Genomic DNA, 22597 nt, shown 5'->3' with positions numbered 1-22597 from the left:
AGAAGAGAAAGAGCTGGCAGGACTCAGTTCTGAGCCACTGGGAGAAGCCAGGAAGTTGTTAACCATATTTGACATTTGAAAGCACTGGTGGGATCTGATCACAGGTCAGTAAGGACACGTGTGTGGCTCCAAAGGCGGCAGACTTAACTGCTCCATTGTTTTTAAGCAAGAGAGGGGTGCCAAAAAGTGAGGGGAAGTTAGACCTCCTTTTAGCTTGTGGATGCAGCTCCACAGGCTCAAATATCTGCAAAGTTCCCCACCTTGCAAGAGTTGCTCAGGCAAGACAATAAATTCCAAGCGGCTGCAGGGGTGCTGCTCTGTAGCTCACCCTGACCTCTGACCTAAACCTATAAGTTCAAGTCTCATATCACTGTCATACCATAAGATTATATCATATCCTAAATGACGCATCAGGATAAACAGATAAAGAGCATGCACAGCGAGGAAACTGCTCTCAAGGAGACGCTCAGAGGAATCGTCTAGAGATTAGACAGTTCAGTAGATGTCTAAAGTAAAGAGAAAGGATGGTATGGTGGAGGGGATGTACAGTCATGGCATCTGTGAACAGAGGAAACGGACTTGTGTTGAAACTTTAGCTTAGTTTGCTAATTTACTTCCCTTTGGACATTTACCTTCATCTGCACTAATAGTGACATTTTTTTCTAGGTTTGTCTCCAAGTAAGGACTCTTCAAAACAGATAAACAAAACCTGATAAGTTGTTCTGTGTCTGTCTGCCTGCTCTTACTCACACATGCACAAAGCTTTGGTGTCACATCTTTTACCTCATCCTGTTTGTTTTCTCTTAAAAAATAAAGCTCCAGTACTATATATATATATATATACAATTGGTTTGACTCCATATAAATGGGAGCAAATTAAAAACAGCCATCATGTGACTTTTAGATCTTTTGAGTTGTCTTTTTCAATCAGCTGCTGACTTCGTTGCTACCGTCAGGCTGCTCAGTCGACAGCTGCGCTCGAAGCGAGGCGGTTGGTGCCGGGCAGAAAATGATGAGACGTGTCAGAACAAGACTGATATTTTCAAGCTGCACATTTTTCTCGCTGCTTGAGACTTCTGTCTGTCTGTTTGCACAAAGCACTAAACACACACAGACACACACAAGTGTATTCACACACGTATATGCATTCAGACTTATACACTAACACACACTTGTGTAATCACACGGACTCTTATTCATACTCACTCATGCGTGAACAGATAAGGACAAACACACACCGCACACACACAAGGCCACTAGATTCATTATAAGAGTGTCCACCTTTGTGTGTCTGTATTACATTTTTACAGATTATTGTCCACACAGTTGTGTTTTAACAGAAGGGATGAACATGTCTGGATTTCAGTATCATAAAAATGTAAAACTTACATATCATAGCACCAGAAATTAGACATCAGACATTGTTATCTGAGATGCGAGGCAGTTGTCAGATTGTATGCTGCATGAAAGGCATGTTACTAGATATCTTGTGTCTCATACCACACTCATAAACACACACACTCACACACCCAAAACAGGTGCTCTCACACACAGATGTGCAGATGGCAGAGTTTTATGGACTCCTCGTATCTGATTTCCACACACAGTGACAGGTCCTTGGTTAAAAATGAATGATGGAATGTGTCACTAACATCCTATTTTTCTTTCTCTGCTTTGGCAGAGCTGCTTCCTGTTAATGCAAGGGTTTCACGTGGACAAATATGGCTGAGGGTTTCTTGTGCTCCCAGGTTTGACACATGGTAAGACATATCTGTATGAACTGAACCAATTTCATCAGTATTCTGGAGGAACAGGGAGGGCGTTGTTGCTTTGAAGGGTGTTAAAATGACGTCTTGATAAGTGTGACAGCTCTGTTTCTCACCAAACAATCAGATAGTATACAGCAGCAGTTCTCTGAGTGTAAACATGCTGAGATATGAGCTTTATCACCCTCATATCACTGACATCTGGGATCTCTCTCTCTCTTCTTCCTCTCCCTTGTGCTCTTTATGTTCATATTTTTTTGCGCCTTTGACGTGCCAGCTTATCCAGCAGTGGTTACATCAGCAGAAACGTTCACCGCGACAGTCACGCTAATTTAGCTTCTTCTGTTTTTTTATGTCCTGGATAGGCAGGTGCATGTTAGCGTACACACAAACACATACTTCTAACGCTCTCGCTCACTCTCTCCCTCACACACACACACACACACACACACACACACACACACACACACACACACACACACACACACACACACACAAACTACCGTACACAAACACAGGAGCACAAAACACATCCCTAAGCAGAACAGACAGTGTATGCTCTTTGTGCTTGTTGAATAATTATGTTTGGAGTGAACGGATTTAGCAATTTTCACCACTGTTCAAACACCTAAAACAAGCACCTCTCAGCTCGTTCAAACATTTGAGATTTTATTCAAATGTGTGTTTGCCTAAATACAGCCTGGAGACATCAGCTTCATTCCTGCCGGTTCCACATCCAGACATCGGCATTTGCCTCTTTTTCTCCATCCAGTGTGCATGAGTAACAGTTTTCACTGCAGTGTGGTGAGTCTGTTTAATGCCTCTTCTCTCCACATCAAATAAAAAAATATAGAATTACTGGTGCACTGATTTGAGATGTCTAATATCAGAAGGTTAAATTCTTTCTGCATCCTTCATACCATCTGTGTCTTAACTAAAGCCACAGCGGAAAAAAGCTCCACTGTTTCACTTTCTTCCTCTCTCTCTCTCTCTCTCTCTCTCTCTCTCTCTCTCTCTCTCTCCGTTGTTTAAAGAGGAGGCAGGCCAATCCGACAGTGGACACTGACACCTTTCATCACCACCTTCCCTCTTTATGCAAAAGCAGCGTCGTGGCTGGATGCCACGGGCACGTACTGTAAACATCACTCCCTTTCTCTCCCTCCCACCAACACAATAGCGTCCAACATAATTGAGGCATGCAAGTCTGTGGCTGCCATATGCCAAACATGGGCTGGATAAGTTGTGGGGAGGGAAGGAACAAGCAGGGGGAGGAAAGAGAAAATGGCTCCGTGCCTTTGATTAAATCATTCATTTAAACTTACACTGAGTTCCTGTCAATCCTTAATGTTGGTTGTAAATGAAACAGCTAAAATCTGAAGGATAAAACCTGGCTCGAAAGCCGCTTGTTGCCATCCATTCATTTCTTATCCAGTAGCCATGAAGCTGTCACACTACTATTCCTAAAACTGTTACTACAAGTTGCTTAAGTATGGCCTTTCCCTGTCTCAGATGAGCGCATCTCCCTCTCTGTGCACTACTCTGCGCACTGCAAACAAGTCTGGACAGCTTTGTATCTCATCCCTCTTTGGATAAACACAGGCAGGAAATGAATGTGGTTTTACAGTGATTCACTCCATACTGGAAGCATTTGCTTTCAAAGAAATCCATTCAGAGCAGCTTTGGCTTCACATGTTTACTATTTTCTCTTGCTTTGGCAGATATGTATCTTTTCATTTGGCTATTTCCTACCTCTAAAATGCACCTTACCGTGTTTGATTTTTGCCCTCTAACTTGGATAGTTGTGTCTGAGTTTTAAAGAATTTGTACTGTTTTCAATAGTTTCTACTGAAAACAGGAAACAATACAAAACTCAAGCATCCTCTCCACTTATCTGTATTTCATTTTGTCTATTTCTTTTCTGTAACTTCTGTTTTTTCCATTTGTTTCATCCTCTCCCCATTTTTCTCCAGAATCCCACACTTCTCCATGTTTCTCTTCTGCTCCGCTTTCTTTATTAGTGGCAAGTCAAAGTGCCTGAGGCCACATCTTAAACCATGCAGTACAGCTGGTTAGGGACTGTCGGCCGGAGTAATGAGTTTTACCTTTAGCTGAACCATAAAGGCTGGTGCCTGCCTGTGGGCATTCCTGCTCTGAAGTGAGGACAACACACAAACACATGCACGTGTGCACTCGACGCCCCATCTCCAGTTGTAACGACTGCCATTCTCCAGTTTTAAATCATTCCCCCTCATCGCGTACAGCTGAGGAAAACAAGGCCCAAGCTGTTGCTGGTGGGTTCTGATTGTTGAGGAATCATCAGTCGTTGAGTCTTGACGGAGGTCAGTGAGTGCGATTTCAGATGTCGCTAAAGCCACATAAAACCCGTGCAGCCTGATGTCGTACAGCAGGAAGTAATGCACCGTGAGCTGTGTGATGAAGTGTCAATAGGGAGAGACGTATTGTGAGTTCACCAAGCAGAGCATGACAGAAGCGGTGCGGCATTCATGCTGATTTTGACATCTTGATAGTCAAGTCTTGTGATTGTTTTTGTGTTTTCCAAGGTATTCCATGTAATTTGTACACATCATGCCTGACACTCAAATTTTTAAAGAGTCAAACAACAGAGAAAGTACATTCATTGCTTGTTTGTTTGAGTCAGTGTCTTGTTTTTTCTTCCAGGGTTTTGTGCCTTGTGTTATAGCAGAGGTGGGCTGCCTCAGATGGAACCAAGACCTCCTCCGCAAACATCATAAAAAATCAATACACTTTAATTTACACCCAAATAAGCTTCAGGAAATGAAGAGCAGAGGTGCTGTTTCACACAACAAATGGCAGATATTTAATGAGCGTGCCTGTTGTTTAAGCTGTCATTGAATAAATGAAGTGATCAGGAGACAGGATGTGCAAGAATCTACGCCGCTTACAGCATCTGCTGAACACTTTCCTGAAGGAAACCATGACTGTAACGTGTCCTCTGCAGTACAGTGATCGCCAACCAACAAATGCTATTATATGGAGGCAGTTCTTTAGAATTTCCTTGTTATAAATTCACATCTGATCATCACATGTTGCAAAACCAGCACTATAATGGCAGCAGGTGGTTTCTGAGAAACTCTCTGTAATGCTTCGCCGACATGACGTGGCCAATACTGTGGCATTAACCCCTTCTTCACCCATGCATTTGGCTTGGGAATCAGCCATGTGTGGGCCAGTGATGAGACAAAGAACTGATGGACAATGAGACACAGACAGATCAATAATCCCTGCTAATCCATACTCCCATCAACAGTAGCAACAATAGGCAACAAATGTTACTTTTCGAGACTTATCCTTTTTCTATTGATCCACTTTTGCGTTATTTGTGTTAAACCTTTTGAGAAACAAACACCTGAGTGAGCGGTGACACTACGTATGTCGTCTTTTGCTGTTGCACCTCTAACCTCGTGATTCCTGACTCTGGTAAACCAGTAAAAAACACTGTGTGTAAAGCACAATACATTTTGTGTTTACAGGCCTGTTTGTTGACCAAGCAGCTTGTTCCCATTACCGCGCTCAGGCCTAGGTGAACAAGACTTGCTTGTACGTTGGTTAGACGCCAGATGCTTTTCATTAGACAGATCAGCGACGGCAACCATCCTGTGTAATTTATCTGTTTTTGTGTTAGGGTAAATAACACAGAAGAAGGGGCTCTTACTGGTGTTGCACTGTGTGCGAATGAGCTCGTTTGTGAGCCCTCCTCAGCAGCTAATCTCTTTCCAGTTAGCTAAGAGTTCTGGGATGTGGCAGGTTTGGGGAGAGGATTTTTATTTTGCAGCAGAGGCTGCAAGAGGCCAGCAAAGAAGACGCATGTTCCCTGAGAAACCTCGACATCTGTTGTCTGTGAGAAGAGAGCGCAGGGAGGAGAGCAGGGATTGAGTGGTCCCTGCAGTCCCGTCCACGCCGGCAACGGCTACACTGCTGACTAATTGGTAAGAGGCCTATGCGTGAGCGAGCAAAGGAGGGGTGTCTGGGTGGCAAGCCAAAGAGGAAGGAGGACAGGCCACCTCATTCCCACAGGATGGGGAGAACAGAGAAGAGAAAAAAAAGAAAACCAACCAAAATACAGAAAAGGACAGGAGTAATGGCTGTTTCCCCTCCTTCCCTTCCCTCTGTAGCCCTTCCAGACCCAGACTCCAGACTAGCCTCATCCTTGTAATTTAGATTAATTTCTTCCACATTTTCCTCCAGGATTAGGCTGCAACCACCACCCCCCCCCCAACCCCAAGCCCCCACCCACTCAGCTCACCCCCTACCATAGTCGCTTAATGCTCTCATTATTGAACTACGTTCCCCCCACAGCTACCCCACCCCACGCCCAACCTCCACACACACACAAACAAACTCAGAAATGCAAGCCTCTCAGCTCTGGCGAGTGTTGATCTTTTAATGGCATTAAATGATAGTGATGTGTTATTTTACTTCATTAGTGCAGCAAAGACTTCCTGGGAGTCAACTCAGAGTTTTTCTACTTTCAAATACTGTCACCAAATGTATTTTTAAGTACTATACAAAGCTACTTTTGGAATGGCAGCAATTATTGCCCTTAGTGGCCTGGATCAGGAGGATTTATTTATTTATTTCATTTTATTTTGTTTTATTTTGTTGCAACCTTTTTGCCTCATCTCCAAAGGGTTAGGGTTGGGTCAGGGTCAGGGTTAGGGTTAGGGTCAGGGTTAGGGTTAGGGTTAGGGTTAGGGGGTAACCCTAACCCTTTGTCAGGATGCTGCAACAATCCCTTCACACTGATCAGGATGGAAGGTTGGCAGCATCCTCCAGACTAAATCTAAGTCACTGTGTTCTCTGGTGGCTGGAAAATACAGCACAGGTTGAGAATACCAGCGCAGGTCACTCGCTGTAACTCCAGGTGTGTTAGTTCAATGACACAGGAGCGTACTGAGGACTGGGAGCAGATGTGATTCAAATGTTCCTCAAAGCAACAACCAAACACTCAAACTAAAATAAAACCAGGAATATAAAGCTAACATTTATTTACTTGTGCATTTTTTTTTTGCATTTTCTGCTTCTTCTTCTTTTTTTTATCAAATTCAAATGGGAAATTTACCTGCACTGTAGTCCTTATTGTGTACTTAACACCAACTATTATAAAGAAGACGCGCAGCCAAATTGGTGCACAAAAGCCTCTTAAAGCTCTTTGTTTTCTTTGGCATTCTCTTTATTTGCTTAGTTGTACACTAAATTCTGTTTCTTTTATTTACTGTCTTTTCTTTCTCTTGTATCCCCACATTTCCCGTTTTATTCTTCTGGAAAAGCGCTTTGTAACTTCTGCTTTTAAAAGTGCTACATAGTGAGTTAGTTACTGTATGTTATTTATTGTGTCATAATTACCCAGCTTGCACAGCTTTATTTAGACACCAAGAACTGTTTGAGTAGTGAAACATGAACGTAACCTGTGACAAATACTACTGCATGTCAGACAAAGAACTTTGTGAACTCTCCCGAACCTGATAAATAAAACCTGCCACAAAAACTGCTCCCTTCCTAAAACACAACTCGTGTTCACAATCATCCACAGGAGAGCTCATCAGAAATAAAGGAGAAACAGTGTAGTTGTAGTTGGTTGTGTTCCTTTGTGTCTGTAATTGTCTGACAAATACAACAAAAAAGACATTACAGTTACTGACAGGCAGTCCTTAAGTCATCATATAATGAGCAATAAAAGGAGAAATGGACGCCATTGTCAGTCTTGCCTAAATCACATAGCAATGTCTTCCCTTTCCCAGAGACCATTGGCATTTTTCTATACATGTCTTGTTTCTATGGCTTTAATGTACCTGATTAAAGATATTTGATTTTTGAATAAATTATAACCGGTATTTAAATAAAGTTTGCTTACTTGCTATACAGAGAGCCGAACGTCTCCTCCAGAACACATGGCGTCATCCACTTTTCTCACCTGTCAGAGAGGAGCGACAAGACGGAAATAAGGTGGTGATGAATGAGGAAATGTTGATGAGTTTGTCTGGGTGGCGGACACGAATGGCGACAATTAAACCAAATACGCACACAAAATCAGCCATACTGTAATATTTTTTTCTCTGTTTTCTGTCTGCTCATTTCATTCATTCTCCACCGACCTCTTCATCACTCCATCCAATCACTGAGAGGTGCAAATTTCATTAGCTGAAGATCGGCTTGTTCCTCTTTTAATGAGGGACACGTATTTTGAATTCAAGCCATCATCTGTTTCCTGTGTTTGCTGAGCGGGAATAACTTGACCTTGACTCTTGATTTACACATGAGAATCTACTGTCGTCGGCATGACTTGTCGCTTGTGACATGGGATGTTAAGACTATGGTTTAACTCATAAAGTGGTTTCGGTGGTTGGGAACTGCAACCAAGCGATTAGTCTGACTGCAAATGAGCCTTAATGTACAACAGATTTCAAAGGCAGTCGTTGAAGGGAAGTGGTTGGACTAAATGGAAAGGGTGAAAGTAAAGTGCTACAAGAATGTGGGAACATGTTGGGCAAAGTGCTGTGAAATTTGTAACTGTCGGGGGGTTTATTAACGTAAGCATCGTTTCAGATTGTAATGAGATTGATGTGTGTGTTTCTCTGCCTTTTTTTCACCTTTGATCAGCTGATAAACTGATGTCTTTGACCTGCTGTCTACAAAGTAATTAGAAAATTCAAAAATAAAATACAACCCAGTCAGACTGGAGCAACAGTTTAATGAATAAAACATGAATTGAGATTTTTCTCTTTGCCACATTTTTCCTCTTTCCTGACAGCTTTGTCATGTGACTCGCCGTGACCCACATAGAAAGGTCATTCAGTCAGAGTGCGCATGAAATACGAGCACAGTTCAGTGAATCTGGAGTTGACGAGCAGCCCTGGGCATCCTAATGAGATCAAAAGATTACACTAGCACGTCAGATATGATCTCTTAAAATAAGAAGTGTATGAGTTTCTTCTTTTTTTTTTCAATAAAGAAGAAGAAGGTAACAGGTAAGCTGAACAAGTCCACGCTCGCCTCTTTTTCCCAGCTTTATTAGGTGTGTCAGAGGTGAATTACTCACGCTGTCTCACAGTTGAGAGGAAAATGTTTGACCAGTTACTATGTTGCTTGTGTTTTGAAAAACACGGGATAAAGAATGACACATATTAAACAGGTGCACTGTGGTCAGACTGAAAACATTTTATAGCTATTTATCACAGGTACAGGTATTCGTGTTTTCCCACCCCACTTGTTTACTTCTATACCAGTTTACCTTGACTGATACCTAATTTGGAAATGCTCATAGACCTGAGATTGGACAGCTTAGATACTCACCAGGCACGCTCTAACCCAGCACACATGCTTAGATCAGACAGTGAAGGTGAGGAAAGTGAATGTTACATGTGTTTAATAGCTCACGGCTGCCAAAACAAAAGCCCTGCCACTGCCCTGCCACTCTGACGGAGCCACACACACACACACACACACACACACACACACACACACACACACACACACACACACACACACACACACAGGGCGGTGTTGTCTCAAATGTGCCCGTCAAAGACGCTCAAAACCAGCTCCTCTTCCCCCCTCCGAAAGCCGCCACCAATACCTCTCCCTCCTTTTCTACCACCTCCTCCTCCCATTATCTGTTCTCTCGGGCCCAAGCGTGGAAGCTAACATGAGTAACTGAAGGCAGTTAAAGTCAACCGCTGTGCTGAGCCACCAGGTTGACAGGTCTGGTTGAACAGGTTCTGAGGGGAGAGGCTGATACTTGTTTAACTGCTAGGTATGGCAGGCTCCTGCTGCCGCCGCCGCTGCTGCTGCTGCTGCTGCCGCCTCTCTTAACGTGAAGCCTGGCCTTTGTGAAACTCTGGTTTCACCTACTGACCTCCAAAGCAGGATGTAGAGCTAATGTAGCACACATTAGGAGAAATGACGGTCAATATATTGTTGTGGATCATAGATAAACTCATAAATCCAGCTGTGCGTCCCATGGAAAGGCACTAGCCTGGTGCTACTATGGCTCATACACTCACTTTAAGCTCCCGAAACACATAAACAGACAGACCACATGAATCAGCAAGGACTGGCTGGGCAAGTGATGATTAAGCAACCTTGCGCCACATGCAAATCCCATCTGCAGTTTTGCACTTCTTTTTGTTCTCACAGACATCAAAGGAATTGTCATCCGCGGCGTGAAACCTCCAGCACCGCATTTCCACAGATGAACGACGCGTCGGAGCTGTTGACGCTTTCTGTGGAAGCACACCTGCTCCAAGCGCAGGAACCAGAGAAGAAAGGGCAAATATGAGCAGATACGGCGAGCTCGGGAAGAGAGGGTGTTCAGGGATGGGCCCTGAGAACAAGCTCTTCACTATGTGTCAATAGATCTCTAAGTTTAAACATAAACAAGCCATTTGTCTGCTCTCAGCTGTGTGTCTTTGTTCATCACATGATGTACTTTTGAGGTCCCTGCCCTCGCTGAGCCACACAGCCTATTTGTGAAGCTAAGTGAGAGCAGATAATGATGGCCACTGTTCCCATTAGTTTGGGGATTTTTCTTTGCTGTTTATTAATAGAAAAATCTTCCAACACATGACTTAACCATCGACTGTGAAACACTGCTGAAAAGGAGGCTACAGAACAATTGTGCACAAAAATAAATGTGCGTGTGTGTGTGTGTGTGTGGCCTGAGCAACATCACTGATTCACTGAATCAGGCGCGAGTCTTTCACTTTATTTTTTTTTATTTTTCCTGAAACTTTAAAACAGTTTTGTTTTAAACATATTCTCAAAAAAGTATATCATGCCCACGTCCTAACCTCTACTTGATAAAAAACTAACCCATTTATAAAAGTTTAACACATCATCATAAAAAGTGAAACCATACACCAGAGCGATACCATTATTTACACTAGCCCATTAAATTACAACATAAATTAGAAAATATTTACATCCAGGACAAGACACTGGATAAAATTCTATGTTGGAATGGAATTTAATGTCTAATTAAAAACATTTGTAAAGAAAGAAATATATACATTTACACACATTCTCACGACATACATACACTCTGGCAGGATGAAACTGGCTGGTAGGTTGATGGTAACTCAGGGTTTTTAAATACTGAGAATGATGAATACCGAACATGGTAACGCGTTCTCCCTGCCAGGTTTCAAAGATAGAGTAACAATGGAAGCATTGCTACGCCTGTAATCCACATGAACACTGAAGAGGCTTCAAAGTCTCTGGTTTCTGACCGAACACAGACTGACAAACCAAAAATCGTCTTTTCTCATTCAGGCCTACATAAGATTCAAATCATCTCTCATGAACAAAGCACAATAACACTGGAGCCATTTTGAAGTGGTTGTACAAATCAAGCACAAGAGAAAAAAAAAAAAAGTGGATTTTCTTCTCTCTCTTTCTCATCTAAAAAAAAAATTGTCCTTTGCAAGTCCATTGAGACACAGGAAATCAGTGGATTTGCCTCCAGACAGAGCGGGGTGGGGGTGGAGGGGGCGGGGGCTGAGAGGAATTCACAGCCACAGCAACTCATCTTGAAATGATGTCCACTAGGGAGAAAAAAAACAGTCTGCACTTTGTTCTTTTCCTCCTCTTGTCAACAGAGTGCAGGTCTCATGGTTGGAGCCTCAGCACATTGGCAACTGTATGGAACTGCATAGTGGTTAGTGTGATTTGGTGTGTATTGCGCCCACACACGACGGGCTCCCAGCGGGACCGGTACACGCGCCTTCACCATTGGTGCCAACACAGACCGATTTGCAGCCAGCTATGACAAGTTCATCAATTTCTCATGAAATACGCTAGAAATTCAACAGTGCGAGTACACACACATACGCACACTCACGCACAAAGTCAGCTCTCAAAATGACAATACTTATCAATCAATATTGATTTTAAAAAAGTCCAAAAAGGGCAGACAGGGCAGCAAGATTAAGGGACTCAGGGGTTCTCAGGTTCATAAGGATTCTCCTTTGAGCTCTCATTTCCTGTGCTTGTCCATTTTGTCGGTAGATTTGCTTCCACTGTCTGAGGAGCCCTGGGTGTCGCTACCAGAGCTCAGGTACATCTTGTCCACTTGTTTGAGCGCCTCGTTCAGGTAGTTCTGAAGCGAGGTCATGGCGGCGCAGATGGCCGGAGAGCCGAAGCCGTGAGTGATGAGGCTGAAGTGGGTCAGGCAGCCTTGGATTCCAGGCTCTATGATGGGGGCCGGCCGAGAGTTTCCCAGAGGCGAACGGTCCTGAGTGAGCAAGTCAGTGAACTCCTTGCAGATTTGCCTGAGGGTAGAAGACGAGGGTGATTTAGGATGAGGGAAATACTTAGAGTGACTACATTTACTGATTTGTTCTGATCTGAGAACAAAGTCTGAAGGAAACTCAATCCGCAAATCCTCCAGCAATCAATGAATACTACAAAAAGCTCCAGATATGACAGCTTGCTACATCCTACTTTGCTAGAGGGGGTTTTCTATAAAAATTAAAGGCAACCATCCAAAAAAAGACACTTACTTGGCAGCGAGGAGCATGTTCTTGCGAGAGTTAACCTCGTTGCGTTCCACATGCGCCCTGCCCAGGTATTCAGCAATTGCCTTCGCAGGGAACTCTGTCTCACACACATAACCGAAGTCTCTTGCTAAATGCACAGCTTCACCTGAGGGAAGAAGAAGAAAACAGACCCTGTGAGAGAAAAGTCACCTCTAAACCCAAGTCAGACACTCAAAGCAAGGCTGCATATTTATGAAAATATATATGTTTTCCACGGACAGTATCACTGCATGTCCACTGACACGCCGGGCAAAGATCAAATGGGAAGTTGGCCGGCCTCAGCAAATTATCAATTTAGAGCATAATATTAGCCTGATCCACACAAGCATCAAGGCACATGAAGTGAAGCAGCTGAACTACAGAATAATCAGTTGAGCTCAGTCCTCTAGCTTGAGGGAACAAGAGCTAGTGAGATGAATATATTTCCGTCTTGAGGGTGGTTTGACTTGCATGGTCATAATGGGCTTATGTGGATAAATGCTAGCAGAGAGTGCCCACGGCACCAACAGCTCCGCTTATTGATAGATACACACATGACTTGAGGATACGGACAGCTATTCAGAAGCACAAGCTTTAAGGTCAGCAGGCCCTCCTGGCGAGCCGAACACAAGATAACAAGGCTTAATTCAGCTTTGAAGGTCTCTAAATAACACAAGCCTCGAGTCATTCTCCTGCACAGAATCATCATCCCGTTTCTAAAAATTAGGCGTGTAAGAGAGCAAGAGAGGAAAAAATATTCTACCTTAGCCTACAGGCAGGTAGATGTGATTAAAGTGATAGCATGCTCACGATGAAGCGTCACTGTCTGGCTAAGGTATGACTGATGTTGTTTTAATATTGGAGGCACTGAAAAAGGGAAGGTGAAGGTGTCATCATCATTGCTAGGTTACTCCCTGATATGAAGCAGATCCGCGGCTATGTGTACACCACGCAGACATTTGAAGGAAGAAAAATCAAACAATGCGCAGCTTAGAGTTCAGTGTAATGCAAAATAATGCAATTGTAACTGTGGTAGCAGAAGGATCATATCTGGTCTTGCGTCAGGTCTGCAGCAGCTTGCATTCAAACATCAGCTCAGACGCTCTGACGTGGTCTAAATATACAGAATCACCAGGGAACAAAAGGACTGCAACTGAAAGCCGGGTGAATGAAAGAGTTCCTCAAGAAAGCAAACTCTGCGGCCTTCACTGTGTCTTCATATAATGGAGTATTTCAACAATGAATGGTGTTTGGAGAACACACACACACTATGTGAATGAGACTGACGTTCTCACACTATCAGAGCGACATTCCAGCTGTCGCAAACAGTAATTACACCCGAGAAGCTGCAGTGCACCACTGAGTGACATGTCATACCTTCGACAAGTGAGGTAAGTAGAGTGACATTGGCTGCCTTCCTTCTTCCTGCAGGCAGGTTGAGCCCAATCTTATCCAGCTTTTCCCTCAGAGAGCGGCCTCCATTTTTTGATTTGGCCCTGCAGAAGGAGAGTAAAATACAATTTTTAAAAATGCATATCAAGCCTACAGTTGTGAAGTATTTCAGACAGATGACACAACCACTTTCACACAATGTGCTGAGGTCTGTGGAAAATAATAATCTCCTCACACAATATCGTGATTGTTTTCCCTTGTTTAGTATCTTCGTAAACGAAGATTAATTCAAACATTAAGAGGAACAAATAGATGTAAGATTACAGTGACTGCTGCAGATGTAACCTGTCAGAGGAGAGCCGACACTCACTCCTGCAGAGGCTCTCATTGTGAACTCTTGATAACAAATAAATCACACAAGCTGACCTAAAAAGCACCGACACAAATGATGCTTCCACTCAAAAAGCATAGCACAGAAATCACTCATACACACGTTCGCAGAAACGCTTTAACTCCCCACTTGCAATGGCCGAATCAGGTTTCCACATGACTGGCGGGGCAACCTCTCCCTCTCCATGGCGGGTGCATCTTTAGGGAGGCAAGTGTGTATGAGCGCCCCCACCCCTTCATCCCCGTCTCCCCTCTGTCCCTCTGCTAACGATCCCCCTCCTATTGCTATATGACCTACATAAAAATGTGATTGCGCGTATGTGTGTGTGCATGTCAGCATTAACACAGGCACATGGGAAGTGGCAAACGTGCACTCCAAGCACAAAACGCTCCAGTCAGGGTTGCCGGGTACACACCGTAACCTCACGATCCCTCGACAGACTGCCACACTAACATACGTGCCATAAGGTCAACTGCTCTGCCACAGATAAAGCTACCCATGCAGCAACCCCTGACAAACACAAAAACACACCCACGGAGCCTTCAGATTGGTACTAACTGTGTTGATGTAACCTATCCCCAGAGGAAGCACAGAACCAAAATTGCAGACCACACAAAGAATGTCACGAACCTTACGCAAAAAAACTGATGAGCCAGACCAACTGAGCCAAGCTGTGCTTTTAGAAAAGCCTTTCCCATGGGCTGCTGAGCTTTAGTCTACAGATCACTTGAGCTGGAACTCCTCAGTGTGATGATTATTCATATCTGAGACAATCAGACAACCTTGTCAACAGCTTGCAGATGACAGAGATCTTCATAAAAACGGATAGAAAATTTAAAAAAAAGGAAGTTGGGGTTAGCGACCCTCATTTTTTATGAATCTGTTCAACTGTGTTACGCTTTGGAGTTTTACAAACAACAACAAGGAAGCAGCATTAACTCTGGCCTGCTGTCACGTTGCATGAGTTGAGCTCTGACCTGCGTAAAACCCCTCCCAGGAGCGAGGCGTTGAGGCACTCAGGGGGTGACAGACGTCTCTGGACCTCGGCCACGGTAACCTTGTACTTGGATGTAGAGCTCAGCAAGGAAAGTCGGCCCGGTACGGAGCAGAATACCTCTGTTGGGTTTGACACCATGCCCAGCAGGGACTCTTTCTGGAAGGGGAGACCCAGCGCGTTGCCTTTAGGTAGAGTGACAGGCCCTGGAGGGTGAGGAGAAAAAAATGTGGGTAAGCTGAAGAGTGAACAAGTACAAAAGAAAACAAAAATCTTTCTGGTTTTGCAATAGATTTTGTTTATATATACACTTTTCCTGTGTATGCACATAAGCTCTAATCATCATAATCCCTTCTGTGCAACAGGGAATCTGTGTTTTCTTGTACGTAATCACAAGGAAGAGTGTGTATGCTGCTCTGCAAGACTGAGAAAACCAGTGTTTGCTGCAGGAAAGACTTTCGAAATATTGTGTGGCTTTCCAAACATTGAATGCCTGATGGTTAAACAGCTAAAATGCCCTCATGCCAAACACGATCCACAAACAGGTACACACATACAGACTGCCCCTCATCTAAGCCACAGATACACCTCAGTGCTGTTTATTATTTGGTCTCACAGGCTCTGGGTATTCTGGACACTGTGTATGTTTTATGCTGGTTCTGTAGTTAAACGGAATTTTGAACCCCCCACAACAGCACTGACAGGCATCGGACAAACAAAACAGTACAGCACACTACAAAAAATAGCTCGCTCCATCCTCACCCGCAAGAACGCCCCCCTGATAATAAGTCCTCTGTAAGCGATCAAGGTTCCTGCCACCTCGTAGTCCTAATACTGAGACAGAAATCACAGAGTCACATGAGTACTTAAAGGCTCCTCTGGGGCACATGGCTGGGAATGACATGCCATTGTTTACAAGTGGAAAACCTAGATTGCCCATAGTGTGCCCTTGAGCATGGGAACAATATAATGAGCCATCACTGACTTCCGTAACAAAAGCAGACTCTTTGGTTGGTTGAGCTGTGCGAACGGCTTTCTGTTTGTAGCTACGCATCGCAATATCGTAACACCTTTTTGCTATTAAGCTTTTGAAGAGAAATGCCCATATTCACTGTAAAATACCACATAAATGTCTTTGAATAAACCAAACTGCTGTGATATTGGTCAGGCATGATAATGAGAAACTAAAACACGAGGGTTCTATTTTAAAACAAAAGGGAAAACCTGTCTTTATGTGATTAAATATATCATAGTTTCAGAGATTTTTTGCTGAATCTGTCTATCAGTCTATCTGTTTGCCTGCGTATGGTTTGAATAACGCAGAAAGCTAAGCCATAGAATAATGTTGCTCAAGCTGATCTTCCTCTGACTCAAAGTCTGTTTAATGGAGCCCTGATGACAAAACAGCAGGAATAAGTTCTCCTTCAAAACAGTTCATGTCCCAACAAATTACTAAACTGTCCTTCACATGCAAGCCTAATGCCACACCCCGCCAAAAGCTGGTTCTGCAGAGCCAAACACCGCTTCGAGATCAACGCGTAATTTCCTGTTAAAGTGAACAGAAGAGAGCTGCAATTGCAAGCTTAACCAGCCTAAAGGTGATCCAAAGCTTTCCTCTTCTCTCACAGTCAACACCGAGGTTGTGAGATTGCCCAATTTTCATGTCTTGTCAATAGCCTGTCGTTTTTTGAAAGGGATCAGTTCTTTCCCACTGGGCATCCATTCAAACACCTTCGCCAACAGAATAGGCTATGGATCATATCAAGCTTAGATAAGTGCATCTCATGGCTACGAGGATTATCAGTGTATGCAGTGCAAGTACAAATACAAGACTCCTCCTTTGCTGTACTCTCACACTGAGTGCCCTGACACGCCACTATAGAAGTAATTGTTATGACAATTCCAAGTATGAGTGAGAGAGTGAAAAAAAAATACAGCCCTTACGGTAAATTTCCAGCCCTTGCCAGTAATTACTGCATCTTTATTTGGTTGTACAAAGGCACATGTACCCCAGGCAGCGTTTTCCAAAACTTTTTTTTCCCCTGGTGAAATTAAAAGAGCTGTGCTTCTCTGCCACTAAACATCAGATTAGTCCTGTGGCAAACTCACCTTTTTTGATGACTGTCTGATCTGCCATAATAATACTGTGGTCATCTACATGCTGATAAAAAAAAAAAAGAAGAGAAGCAGCAATAAGCCATCATTGTTAACAAAACAGCATTGTTAAAGCCACAGCAAGCTGAAACTAATTTCTGTCCAAATATGCAGTGTCTGTCTGGATGACTCTTTCTCTCCTTTTGCTTCCTTCATGCAAAACAAAGAAAAATATTAAAGGCTATTTCAATATGGAAATGAGATGTTTAATGACCTTTGGTTGCTTTAATCTCCTGTGTGATCAACACAATGCCCCTATTTGATTTACAATGAGGTACTGACAATAATTCTCTGTATTTTCTGCTTTAAAGGCATCCAAAAATGCGTGATGGCATTTGGCTGTCTGTGTCAGTGAGTGAGGACACGCACGCACACGCAGCAAACTTCCACACTTCAGTGCTATTTCAAGCATTCATGTCAGTCAGATCCACTCACTTGAACGTCCTCCAGTCCGTGGCCCATGTCGTGCATCCCCATGTTATCACCAATAACCGACGCCTCTATGCCGTGCGCGTGTGGGGGCAGCAGCTCCGGCCGGCGGAATCCTTCCCTCCTCACCCCGGACGAGCCTCCCTCCAGGCCCAGGATCTGACTCGCCAGGCCGCTCCTCCCGTGCGCGCCGAGCCCGTCCTGGCCCTGTCGGCCGGGCCATGGCTGCTGCTGGTTCGACGACGGCGACTGGTGTATGGAGTTGATGTTGAAAGGGTCGCCGAGGTGGGAGTAGGGGTCGCTGGACTGCGGGTAGGAGATGGGCTGGTAGGGAGGAGGGAAGTACGGGGGCTGGAAGTCCGAACTGGCCGAGTGTGAGAGGGAGGGAGACGGGCTGTAGAGGTGCTGGCTGACCGCTGGCAGGTGAGGCAGCCGCGGGTTCCCATTGCTGTTGCCGTCGTGCCTTTCCTGGGGGACGGAAGAGACAGGGCAGCTGTGAGAGATGACAACAAGATGGCAGGTAGTGGTGACATGTGTCGCCCCCCCCCCCCACCTCCCCCAAGGGAATCAAGTGTCTGTTACACACTGCCATGATGTCCACTGAAGGTAGTGTCTTACAGAAAGGCGTTTAGACCTTAACTTTAATATTTGCGTATATTTTATTATACTTCTTTAACGCGGTGAAGAAAGTTCACTTACTGTTTAAATTAAACTGCTCACTGAAATCATATTAAAATGTTGTCACGTGTTTGTTATGACCCGAATTAATGATTAAGGCCTATAATTTTATGGAAAACATTTTAAAAAATAACAACAATGGTCTGATAGTTATTATTATAAGTATTATTCTTGTGTCTATTTCTGTTGATGTTGCTGCTGATGTAGACACAATTATTATCCATTTATTCTGAAAACTGCGTCTTGCTTTAACTTGTAGGCGTCTCAACTTTTTTTAAAACTTGACATTTGAGGGGTTTTGGTGTTTTTTTGTTTTGTTTTTTTTCGTCCTGTTGTCGCTTGTGTATGCTGTCTGATTAGGATTTCCATTTCATCTTCATCTTTATCGTTAGCATACGATAAAAATCAACCCCTCGTCACTCTCGTCGCTGAATGTCAAAGTTCTGTTACTTAATGAAAAGGCACTTTTCCTTTTTTTTTTTTTTTTGGGATCGAAACTCACCTCACAGTCATCCTCATATTTCACGTTGTCGGCTAATTTCCACAACATTGTGACAGAGAAAAATGCTCTCCGTTACCCCGGAAAAAAGAGAGAGAACACAACAGAAGAAAAAGAAAGACGATTGTCGTCTGCGAGTTAATCCAGGTAAGAAAAAATGAAGAGCTTCCTGGTGGTGATCATGAACCCCGCTTGTTCTCCAGCTGCGGCGACAGGGCGAAGTTGCGGGTGAAGGCTGAAGGGGCGAACTGACCGACCGACTGACTCTCCAGCCACAGATATGAGTCTCCACAGCCGCGATGAGACAAAATGATCGTTGCCAAACGATATTTCCCCCCTCTCGGGTCAGTGTGCTCTGTGGCTGTGATGTGGAAGTGGGCGAAAACGGTGCTTATAAGAAACTTGACTCCCTCTGATGGACAAGACAGCGATGTTCAGTCTTCGCTACATAAGTTCTGTACTATATCTGCACAGGCGCTCCGAGGGGGCGTCACCCGCCCGTTGATGTCAGCGAAAAGGGAAAATGAAAATATTGCTGATTGGCGGGACAACGGTCCAATCAGACTTCTGTGCTTATGGGCAGTGTCAGACATTTAAACCCGGTGACTTTACTGGAGCGGGTTTTCCGCGGCTGGCAGTGGGCGAAGTCTCTCAGCACGCTCCTTGTTTGTGTTTGTTTATAAAAAAAAAAGAAGAAGATAAAAGTCCCTAACTTGTAGACAGCTTGTAAATGTGTAAAAAGAGAATCATGTTCTGTTTTAGAAGTAGGCCTACATCCCTTACAGACACACTGACAAAGAAATTCAAAGGTTTCGTTGTGGAAATATCCCTCCAGATATTAAGCGTATCATTTATTTTGACTTCTTGCTTTGTAAAAATGTCTTTTAATTTCATCTAATTTAATTTATTTTTTTCTTAGGACTTTGTGTCAGAACTCGGATTAAGTAATGTCGCAGTGGCGGGTTGCTAGGTTACTGAGTAGCACATGGTGACGTTATGACGCTCAGTGGAATGCCTCTCGGCCAATCATGTTGTTCGGTTCGAAATGTTCCAGAATGTTGATGATGTTCTGAACAACTCATTAGAAGATGGTTATTATGACAGAAAAACATACATTTTTTTTCAACGAGCAGTGGTTCTAAGTTATATATATATATATAGCACTGTTATTAAATTCAGGACATACCGATCTACCAATATAAATAATCATTCGCATTTTGCATTTTTTTTTCAAGTGTTTTTAATCACAGTACACCTATTCACGCCAAGTCGCCTATTATTTAGATAGTAATTGTTGTTTTTGAATAATAACTATAATAATAATAAATGATTATTGTTGCTGTTATTTTCAGTGGTGGCTTCACATTTACTGTTATCACAAATATAGCAGAATAAAAAGCCAACTGTATCTTCTTTAAGCATGCCACTTAGCTTGACTCAATTCTTGCCCTCAAAATGACTGCGGTTCACTTTTTTTGATCCGAAAATCAGCAAGATATTACAGCTCTCCGGTTTGAATGTCTAAATAGAATAATAGGTATTCAAATGAACCCATGACATTTTAATGTCGGTGTTTCACAGTGGTGGTTAAGCGCTTGTTGCAAACCGCAATGAGCCCGAGGGTTTAGCAGTCATCGTTCTCTCAAAAACCTCTAAGCTCGAAGGATCTCAACAAACAACTCTTTCTTAACTTCATTTACATTTTTGGTGGAGCTTTGCGATGTCCAAAACAAGGCTGCTTTGAAGCTTTGATATGCATCAAACTGAGGACAAAAGACTTCTTTCTCCCTTTTCTTAATTATAACGACCCAACTCTCCATATCTGTTTTATCTTTGCCTTTAAACCGTTTAAAATATCTTTCTTCAACAGAAAATAATGTCCGTAACTCGGAGGCCTTTCGTTTAATTGGTTTTGCATCATTTGACGAGTATTAAATGTCAGATTATAATTTGCGAGATTATTGGACAGACCTTTGTCTTTCTGGGTAACAGCCTGTGGCGTCCGTCCACCCACGCTGCGATGATCGGCTGTCCATGGGAACAACAGGACGTGGGCGATTGAGGATTATCTGTTTTGGTCCTTGGCTTGTTGTGATGCGACGCAGAAGTGAAATGCACGCAGATTAAATGTTATTTTACGTTGGAGGAGACACGGAGTAGACCTAAAGGACTTTAATCACGCTTGGCCTGATAGTGGACAATCCTGATGCTCAGCTTGTCTTTTTAATGACAGTCAGCTCATGTCAGGTGCAACGACTTCAACGGATCGACGGCCGGACAAATGAGAAAAGTCAGCCAAACCAGTGAGGGAGGCCATTTTAATGACTTTTCAACTGGTTGGTATAAATATAGTGTCCATACACACGTAGCTACTGTATGTAAGATATTACGCATTAAGACTAATTTACAGTGCAGTGTGACTTTCTTCTATAAATCTCATTGAAATCCCAAATTTGTACGAAGGTCACTATGATATTCATATCATATTCATATATCGTTAATGAATGTATATGTTGCTAATTATCTATATTACCCATATTACTTCAAATACATGTATATTAGCGTATGCTTGCATTAGTAACTTGAAGTTATAACCACATTCCCTTCTGATATACCTCAGTACCTGCTTGAGTCTTTTCTCTTATTTACTTTCTAATTAAAAAGAAAAATGCTGTGGTTATTTTACAGAAATCATAAAATCACGTATGCTTTTTTTTTTTTTTTAATTGTAGCCTAAGCATGTTCCAGTTTCGATCATTATCAGCGTCACCGTTTTGTAATCCGGTGGCCTCAAACCAAATTACTGAAAGTCTTTGAGAGGGTAAAGCCTTGGGCTCATTGGCATTAATCACAGGTTATTTAAAAGCGGCGCTGCGCGACTCCAAACAGGTGGTTACGGTGGAAAGTAAGCAAATAAATACAGGTTCGGCAGCAAAAGCGATAAACACGACGCAGGCTGGGTTAGAGATAAACACTCACCCTCCAGTCTATCCTCTCCAGTACAGACATCTGCAAAGATCCACCACAGCAATCCCACTGAGACGCAGCGAATGAGTGAAACCATGAGAGGTTTACGTTGCTGACTTCACCTGACAGCGGAGCAGTGCGCATGCGCCCTGCAGTGTAATACACCTGAGTGGGATAAATCAAAACAATCCGTGCGCAGTGGCTCAATGAAAACCCGCATTTATTATGGCTTACGTAATGCAACATGCATACTGAGATGGATTAAGGTGAGAAAAGGAGCGCGCCAAATGTATTAAAAACCATTATATGTTTATTTTAATAACGTAAGATTAATATACGACTCACGGGATTAGACCATAACCGAGATAGAATTATCGTTAATCTCATAATGATCTGCTATTGTTGAGTTTACAAAAAATGTCATACAGGCTAAAGTTTAAGAAAAGGTGAAAAAAAAAAAGACGTGAGGAAATTTCAAGATGAGGTAATTCCACCCCCAAAGCCGCATCGCCCCAGGCTGACCGAAAGAATCTGCTTTCAAAAGCCTCTGAAGCTTTTTGAGGCCTAAAACGGCTCTTGTTATCTGATCTCCTAAATACTTTAGCTTAAACTAATGAACAGATCAAAGTGTCTTCGCTATGTGGCTGAGAATGTAGCCTACATTTTATTCCAAGAACAAAACAAAACCTTTCTGATCCGCAGCCATGACACCTGCCAGAGGGAGAGCCTGATCAAACCATACCACTTCAAGTCACTGAGAGAAATCAAGGGAAC

The 22597-nt window shown here is 43.2% G+C and overlaps 1 protein-coding gene across 2 annotated transcripts; it reads right to left on the bottom strand.

The window, feature by feature from the left end:
* Nucleotides 1-11271: 11271 nt before the first annotated feature.
* On the bottom strand, nucleotides 11272-19270 carry tfap2c (transcription factor AP-2 gamma (activating enhancer binding protein 2 gamma)). 2 transcript variants are annotated; one of them, XM_070958807.1, is made up of 8 exons: nucleotides 18860-19270; nucleotides 17686-18147; nucleotides 17206-17257; nucleotides 15859-15930; nucleotides 15080-15302; nucleotides 13697-13815; nucleotides 12305-12446; nucleotides 11272-12073 (listed from the first exon to the last, which is right to left on the bottom strand). In XM_070958807.1, the coding sequence occupies exons 1-8, from the start codon at nucleotides 18905-18907 to the stop codon at nucleotides 11779-11781; spliced, it is 1413 nt and encodes a 470-aa protein (XP_070814908.1). In that variant the 5' UTR covers nucleotides 18908-19270; the 3' UTR covers nucleotides 11272-11778. The 2 variants fall into 2 exon arrangements, with proteins under 2 accessions (XP_070814908.1, XP_070814909.1); XM_070958808.1 differs by lacking the exon at nucleotides 15859-15930.
* Nucleotides 19271-22597: the final 3327 nt, after the last annotated feature.

This window comes from Chaetodon trifascialis, chromosome 3, assembly GCF_039877785.1.
Source record: "Chaetodon trifascialis isolate fChaTrf1 chromosome 3, fChaTrf1.hap1, whole genome shotgun sequence".
In the NCBI taxonomy this organism is placed as follows: domain Eukaryota; kingdom Metazoa; phylum Chordata; class Actinopteri; order Chaetodontiformes; family Chaetodontidae; genus Chaetodon; species Chaetodon trifascialis.
This window is presented reverse-complemented; position numbering and strand designations above follow the sequence as displayed.

What these genes read in the sequence shown, in the direction of transcription:
- tfap2c (XM_070958807.1), bottom strand. Translation starts at nt 18,907, where the DNA reads ATGTTGTGGAAATTAGCCGACAACGTGAAATATGAGGATGACTGTGAG. An exon ending in TCAGGGGGGCGTTCTTGCGG is followed by an intron (nt 15,303 to 15,858) that starts GTGAGGATGGAG and finishes CTCACCCTCCAG; the next exon opens with GGCCTGTCACTCTACCTAAA. An exon ending in AACATGCTCCTCGCTGCCAA is followed by an intron (nt 12,074 to 12,304) that starts GTAAGTGTCTTT and finishes TTCTACCCTCAG; the next exon opens with GCAAATCTGCAAGGAGTTCA.